At 39.7% G+C, this 7,851-nt stretch overlaps 1 protein-coding gene across 2 annotated transcripts in view; it reads left to right on the forward strand.

Moving 5' to 3' along the window:
- Nucleotides 1-7,851, forward strand: part of BRWD1 (bromodomain and WD repeat domain containing 1) — a 152,917-nt gene that overhangs the window by 44,076 nt on the left and 100,990 nt on the right. For both annotated transcript variants that reach the window (XM_008056772.1, XM_008056773.2), the window contains exon 18: nt 6,379-6,562. In XM_008056772.1, coding sequence (XP_008054963.1) covers nt 6,379-6,562 — 184 coding nt within the window. The remainder of the gene's footprint in view (nt 1-6,378; nt 6,563-7,851) is intronic.

The raw sequence follows: 7,851 nt of genomic DNA on the forward strand, positions 1-7,851 counted from the left end.
CTCCTGGCCACCGCACCCTGGACCTGCTGGGCTCTGGTGATCCTTCCGCCTCAGCCTTCCGAGTAGCCGGAATTACAGGCACATACTACCACGCCCGGCTAATTTTTTGATTTTATTGTAGAGATGAGGTCTCGCCTGCCCAGGCGGGTCTCGGGCTCAGGCAATCCACTCACCTCAGCCTCCCAAAGGCACGGGATTATAGGTTGAGCCACCAAGCCTGGCTTATGTAGATTCTTAATTCCTGTTTTGTAATGGCATCCAATGGAAAAGTAATTTATTTTACAGATATCTGCTTTGAACAAATTAATTTATAGTCAGGGAATGTATGCCTTTATTTGGAGAAGGAAATTACTTAAAATATATTTGCCCAGATTTGCCGGGCGCGGTGACACACAGCTGTAATCCCAGCATTTTGGGAGGCGGAGGCAAGAGGATTGTCTGAGCCCAGGGGTTTGAGACCAGCCTGGGCAACTTGGCAAGACCTCATCTCTACAATAAATCAAAAAATTTGCTGGATGTGGTGGTGCACGCCTGTGGTTCCAACTACTTGGAAGGCTGAAGCAGAAGGATTGCCTGAGCCAAGCAGATCAAGGCTGTGGTGGCCGTGAGCTTGCTGCTGCACTCCAGCCTGGGTGACAGAGTGAGCCTCCAACTCAAAACAAAATAAAATTTATTTGCCCAAATTTACTTTATTTCCTAGCCGTATCACTTGGTGCTGATTTCTGGATGATTTCTTCATATTCCTGTATGCCCTATCTCTGTTGATCACTTTTTCACCCAGTTGGCCAGTTAACTGACTTTTGGCTTTTTATTTACAATAACTTATGTCTAGAAATTATATTGGTTGTCTTCCAAATATAATTTTAAAATTAGTGCCTAATGCTTAAAGTTGTACTTCTTCCTTTTATGTGTTGCATCATTTTGGATAGGTGCACAGAATTGGGTTAATCAGCCCTTTGTTCATGATATACTCGTATCATTGGTTCATATGTAGTCCTTTTTTTAAAAATCATGATAGTAACCTACCTTTATTATATACATGACTTTCCCTGGCTTCTCTCTCCCAAAGTAATAATTACCTTTAATCTTAATATAGGTCTTTTCTTTGTGTTTTTAAAAATAGCATTTTTTATATGCATTACTCTAAAGCATTTGTTTTTTTTTTAACTTTATCAAAAGTTATCGGGTTGTGTGTATTCATGTACAATTTTTTTTACATAATATTATGTATCTAAGATTGCTCCATTGTATCAAATTTATTTTAATTGGTGTGTATTATTTGGTTGTATGAATATATCTTTTATTTTTTGATGGGCATTTGGAAAATTATGAGGTTTTAATGGTATTAATAATCTCACTCCAGTCTGGGTGACGGAGTGAGACTCCAAATCAAAAAAAAAAGAAAAAACAGAAATCTTGTATGTGTTTTGTATACATTTGAAAGAATTTCTTCTAAATATTATTAATCTAGGAGTGGAAATACTAAGGTATAGCTGTATGATCCTTCAACTTTATAAGATTATGCCAAACTATTGTCCATAGTGGGTGTACAATTTATACTCCCAGTAGCAGGATGTAATGGATGCTGTTGATTCACTTTTCTAATATTTGATGGTTTTAGATTTCTTGATTTTTTTGCCATTCACATGGATGTCCAATGATAATGCAATTTTGATTTGAAATTTTTCTTTATCACTAATGAGGTTGAATTTTTTGAGGGGGGTATGTTTCTTTTTCTTTTTTTCCCACTTTTTTCTTTCCTTTTTTTTTTTTAAAGAGATGAGATCTTGCTATGTTGCCCAGACTTGTCTTGAACTCCTGGACCTAAGCAGTTCTCTCGCCTTGGCCTCCTAAAGTGCTGGAATTACAGGCATGAGCCTCCTTTTTCTCTTTTCCTTCTAAATTATTTACTTTATTTTACAGAGTTTATTATATTTTTAGTTAGAAAGTCTTTGGGGAGCCTAATCTTTTTTTTTTTGAGTTGGAGTCTCACTCTGCCACCCAGGTTGGAGGGCAGTGGCACAGTTCCGATCACTGCAGCCTTGACCTGCTGAGCTCAGGCGATCCTTCCACCTCAGCATTCCAAGTAGCTGGAACCACAGACGCACACCACCATGCCCGGCTAATATTTTGATTTATTGTAGAGATGAGGTCTCGCCAAGTTGCCCAGGTTGGTCTTGAATCCTATGGGCTCAGGCAATCCTCTTACCTTGGCCTCCCAAAGTGCTGGGATTATAGGCATGAACTGCTGTGCCCAGCCAGGGAAGCCTAATCTTATATCGTTGTATATCAATATTGTTATATATCATTGTGTTATTTTGGATTATGAGCTCATCTTTAGGAGGAAATTAACAGTGGGAATGATGTAAAGCCAGTGTCAAGGGCTTATCTTTCTAGAGTGGCTGATTGGATATTACCAAGCTGAGTCCTTTTTGTAGTAAAATCTTTTGTATACTATTTGGTCTTATTTACTAAGAAATTTTATAAAACAATGAATTAAATATCTGACAAGTTGTTTTTACTGTAAAGAACAAAATGGTGTAAAAATTAGGTTACTCATCCGGGCTCGGTGGCTCAGCCTGTAATCTTGCGCCTTGGGAGGCTGAGGTGAGTGGATTGCCTGAGCCCGTGGGTTTGAGACCTGCCTGGGCAACTTGGCAAGACCTCATCTCTACAATAAATAAAAAAATTAGATGGGTGTGGTAGCGCGCACCTGTAGTTCCAGCTACTTGGAAGGCTGAGGTGGAAGGATCGCTGGAGCCCAGCAGGTCGAGGCTGCAGTGGCTGGGAGTGGCCACTGCACTCCAGTCTGGGCGACAGAGTGAGACTCCAACTCAAAAAAAAAAAAAAAAAAAAATTAGGTTACTCCAAATCATGTTGTCACTGCACACAGGGTACTCTTGGTGGAAGCCAGCATTATGTTATATGGGCTATGTTAGGACTAATTCTTTCCTTAACTTACCATTTTTATAGTTTTTGGACCACATGGATAATTTAAATCCCCTAACCTAGTTGAGGTGTAGGTCCATGTTTTTGAATTCCTAGGAAAGATTTTCCCTTCCTCTTATCTGAATTCAGGCTGACAGAAAAGTTGTCTAAGCATTTCCTTTTGCCAGTAGGTAAATTATAATTTTGTTTAGGGTATAGCACTGCAAGGATTATTTATTTGTTGTTTTGTATTTCTTTCTCTTTTATTTTTATTTCAGTAGCTTTGAGGTGTACAAACAGTTTTTGGTCTGGGCTACCACTTGCATGAATTTTTTTTGTTAAGTTGGGGAGGGAGGGTCGTTTCTGGGTTGTTTTTTCTCTGTTGCTCGGGCTAGAGTGCAGTGTTGCCATTATAGCTCACTGCAGCCTCCAACTCCTAGACTCAAGTGATCCTCCTGCCTCATCCTCCCAAGCAGTTGGGATTATAGGCCACTATGCCATCATGTTTGTAATTTACAGCTGTGTGCCTGACAGGACACACATGTGAACATTAAAATTCAAGCCCTTATATTACTGATTTGGGCAACCTTGTGAGGCTGCTACAGGTTTAGCTCATGATTTCTAAATCGATTTCTTCTTTATTTCTAGCCTAAGCGGATTTACAAATTTCGTTATTCATTTAAAACAGTATTTATTAGTTTGCAATGCATTTCTAGTTGTCTGTGTGGGGAAGTTTTACAAGTTACATTGCTGGATGACAATTGCGTTTTTTTTTTTTTTTTCTGAGTTGGAGTCTCACTCTGTCACCCAGGCTAGAGTGCAGTGGCACACTCACAGCCACCCCAGCATTGACCTGCTGGGCTTAGGCAATCCTTCTGCCTCAGCCTTCCAAGTAGCCAGACCTACAGCCACGTGCTACCACACCCAATTTTTTGGCTTATTGCAGAGATAAGATCTTGCCAAGTTGCTCATGCTGTTCTCGAACCCATAGGCTCAGTCAGTTCGCTCACCTTGGCCTTTGAAAGTGCTGGGATTACAGGCTTGAGCTGCTGCACCTAGCCAATTTCCATGTTTTTAAGGTTAGTTTTTGTCTGAACTGTATGGAATGGTAGATATATTTGTTATTAAATAATAATGAAAATCTTAGTTTCTTGTAGAATTGAGTTACTTGGTAACTTTCTCTTGGACTGGCTGAGCTTTTTTGAGCTGGGGATCTCACTGTTTCTCAGGTAGAGTGCAGTGACACAATCCCAGCTCACTGCAGCCTCAAAATCTTGGGCTCAAGCAATCCTCCCTCCTCAGCCTCCCAAATAGCTGGGACTACAGGCACATGCCACTTTCCCAGCTAATTTTTGGTTTGTTTGTAGAGGCAGAGTCTTGCTTTGTCTCGAACCACGCTGGTCTCAAACTCTTGGGTCTAAGTGATCTTTCCATGTCATCCTTCCAAAGTGCTAGGATTAATAGGCATGAGCCATCACACTTAGCTAACTGAGCTGTTGTGAAGACTTTTAAAGTTAAATATCCCTCAGATGAATTTAAACAATTTTTGAAGTCTTGCTGTCTGTTGACTAGAACTACAAAAAGCTAATACTGTATGAGAAGTTAATATTTTATTCTCTTAAATTTACATGCAACATAAGACTTTATTTTTTCCAGTACTTAATTTGGAAAGAAACGTTAGAAGAACAATACAGTGAACACCCATATATTTTTCACATGGATACATTGTTTTTCTACATTTACTTTAGCTGTTTTTTTTGTATGTATACTCACACACATTCTTGTGTGTGTGTTTTTTTTTTTTTGAGTTGGAGTCTCACTATCACTCAGACTGGAGTGCAGTGGCTGCTTCCGGCCACCGCAGCCTCGACCTGCTGGGCTCTGGCGATCCTTCTGCCTCAGCCTTTCAAGTAGCTGGAACTAAAGACGCACGCTACCACGCCCAGCTAATTTTTTTGATTTATTGTAGAGATGAGGTCTCTCCTGCCCAGACAGGTCTCGAACCCGCGGGCTCAGGCAATCCACTCACCTCAGCCTCCCAAAGGCATGAGATTACAGGCTGAGCCACCGAGCCCGGCATGTGTGTGTTTTTTTGAAGCATTTGATAGTAAGACTTGTAACATGCCTTAATGCTTCATTCTATATATCTTCTAAGAATTAGGGACATTTCTCTTACATAGCCTTAATATAACGATCATACACAGCAAACTTTCATGTTGCTACACTATTATTATCTGATTTAGAGTCCTTACTTAAATTTTTCAGGTTGTTCCAATAATTGTCATTCTTCATGGTGTTTTTAAAGTCTAGAATTTAATCGAGCCCTGTTCATTGGGTTTAAGTATACTTCATCTGGAGAGCTTCTTCATAACACTGATATTTTAGAAGTATTCAGGTCTGTTGTTTCATAAGATTTTCCTCAATTTGTATTTGTCTGATTATTTCTTCATAATTGGATCCAGGTTATACATTTTAGGCAGGATTATTAAATAGTTGATGCTTTGTCCTCAGTGTATCATAGTAAAAGGCCCAAGATACATGAGCATTCTTCTGCACTTGGCTATTTTCCCTTAACAATATATTCCAGGAATCAATCCATACCAATTCATAATTCTTCATCCTTTTTTATAGCTTCATAGTACTCCACTGTGTAGAGTTATCTGTCCACCGAACCCGGCTTGTTTGAATTTTTAATATCCATTTTGCCAGCTGCCTGCCTTGGTGACTCAGATTATCTCTTCAGAGTCATGATTAATGTAAGAGCTCTTGTAAAACCACCTCAATTTGAGGCATCAGTCTTCAATGCTAATTCTCCAGAATACATTAAAAAAAAAAAAAGAGCCAGGGCCTTGCTCTGTAACCCAGGCTGGAGTGCAGTGGTGTGAGCATATCCCATCACAAACTTGAACTCCTGGGCTCAAGCGATTCTTCTGCCTCAGCTTCTTAAGTAGCTAGGACTACAAGTGCATGCCACCATGCCAATCTAATTAAAATTTTGTGTGTGTGTGTGCAGAGAATGGGGGTTTTATTAGTTTTACCAGGTTGGTCTTCGACATCTGGCCTCATGTGATCCTCCTGCCTTGACCTCCTAAAGTGCCTAGATTGTGAATGTGAGCCACCATGCCTGACTTCAGAAGACATTTTTTAAGTGTTCAATTTTGATCACAATGTTTTTAGGAATGCATATATAACACAATGGAGCATACTTGTATATTTTACAATTTTAGGGAGTCTAGTAGAAATTGAAATTGAGATACAATAGTTAATGTTTGTTTAGTATACATTTTGATCTCAGTCACGTTAAAATTTTGTCAAAAATTTTTTCAATAGCTCCTCTCATTTCTTTACTTTTGGTGTGTTTCTTAGGAGGGCAACGTGTGCTCATTATATGCTAAATGTGTATTAGTTTGAGATTGTTGTGGAATCATTTCCTGATGATTTTTTTCCTAGGTTATAGAAGACTAAGCTTAGACATCCAGTCACCTCCAAATATCGGCCTACGTCGTAGTGGACAAGTTGAAGGTGTTCGTCAGATGCATCAAAATGCTCCACGTAGTCAGATTGCTACAGAACGTGACCTGCAGGCTTGGAAAAGAAGAGTGGTTGTACCAGAGGTACCACTAGGCATATTTAGGTTTGTTTTAGGATATCTATTTATATTGTTTCTGTCTATGAAAATATATTCATGTGGTTATTTACACATCATTTATTCCATTACTCCTGTAAATAATCATATAAATATATTATAGTAATGAGTGAGAATTTATTTTAATTGTGGAAAAATGCCAAAATTATTCTCTACTGTTATTATAGTAAAGTTTTTCAGAACCAATCTTGTTTCATATATACAAGCATCCACTTTTCTCTCTTCAGTATTATTTTCAAAGAAATCCTAAACATAGGTCCAGGTGTGGTGGCTCATGCCTGTAATCCCAGCACTTTGGGAGGTTGAGGAGGAAGGATTGCTTGAGCCTAGGAGTTTGAGACCACATAGTGAGACTCCCATCTCAACGACAACAAAAATTACCATTTTTCCATAAGTATTTTATTGTATAAGATAAGGAATTGTCTTAATATAGAGCCACAATGCCATTACCTTACCTTAAAAGGAATTCCTCATAAATGTTCTCAGTTTTTTTTTTTTTTTTTGAGTCTCACTCTGTCGCCCAGATTGGAGTGCAGTGGCTGCTCCCGGTCACTGCAGCCTGGACCTGCTGGGCTTCGGCGATCCTTCCGCCTCAGCCTTCCAAGTAACTGGAACTACAGGTGCGTGCTACCATGCCCAGCTAATTTTTGATTTATTGTAGAGATGAGGTCTCACCAAGTTGCCCAGGGGGGGTCTCGAACCCGCGAGCTCAGGCAATCCACTCACCTCAACCTCCCAGAGCGCGGGATTACGGGCTGAGCCACCGAGCCCGGCTAAATTTTTATGTATTTTTAAAATTTTTATTTATTTTCTTATTTTTTGAGTCAGAGTCTCACTCTGTCGCCCATGCTGGAGTACAGTGGCATGCTCCCAGCCACCACAGCCTCAGCCTGCTGGACTCAGGCACTCCTTCCATCTCAGCCTTACAGGTAGCTGGAACTACAGGCACACGCCACCACGCCCACCTAATTTTTTGATGTATTTTGGAGATGAAGTCTCGCCAGTTTGCCTAGGCTGGTCTCGAACTTTTGGGCTCAGGCAGTCCTCTCACTTTGGCCTTCCAAAGTGCTGGGATTATAGGTGTGAGCCATCACGCCCAGCTTCTTTTTAAAATTTTTAATTGATGCATAATAATTGTGCATATTTACGGGATACAGAGTGATATTTTGATACATACAATGTGTAATGATCAAGTCATGGTAATTAATATATCTATTGCCTCAAATATTTTTTTTGAGGGACTGGTATTGCTGGATTTTAGATATGTGTATTTTTTT

The sequence above is a fragment of the Carlito syrichta genome, unplaced genomic scaffold (assembly GCF_000164805.1).
Source record: "Carlito syrichta isolate Samal-C Ts95f unplaced genomic scaffold, Tarsius_syrichta-2.0.1 Scaffold302518, whole genome shotgun sequence".
NCBI lineage: Eukaryota > Metazoa > Chordata > Mammalia > Primates > Tarsiidae > Carlito > Carlito syrichta.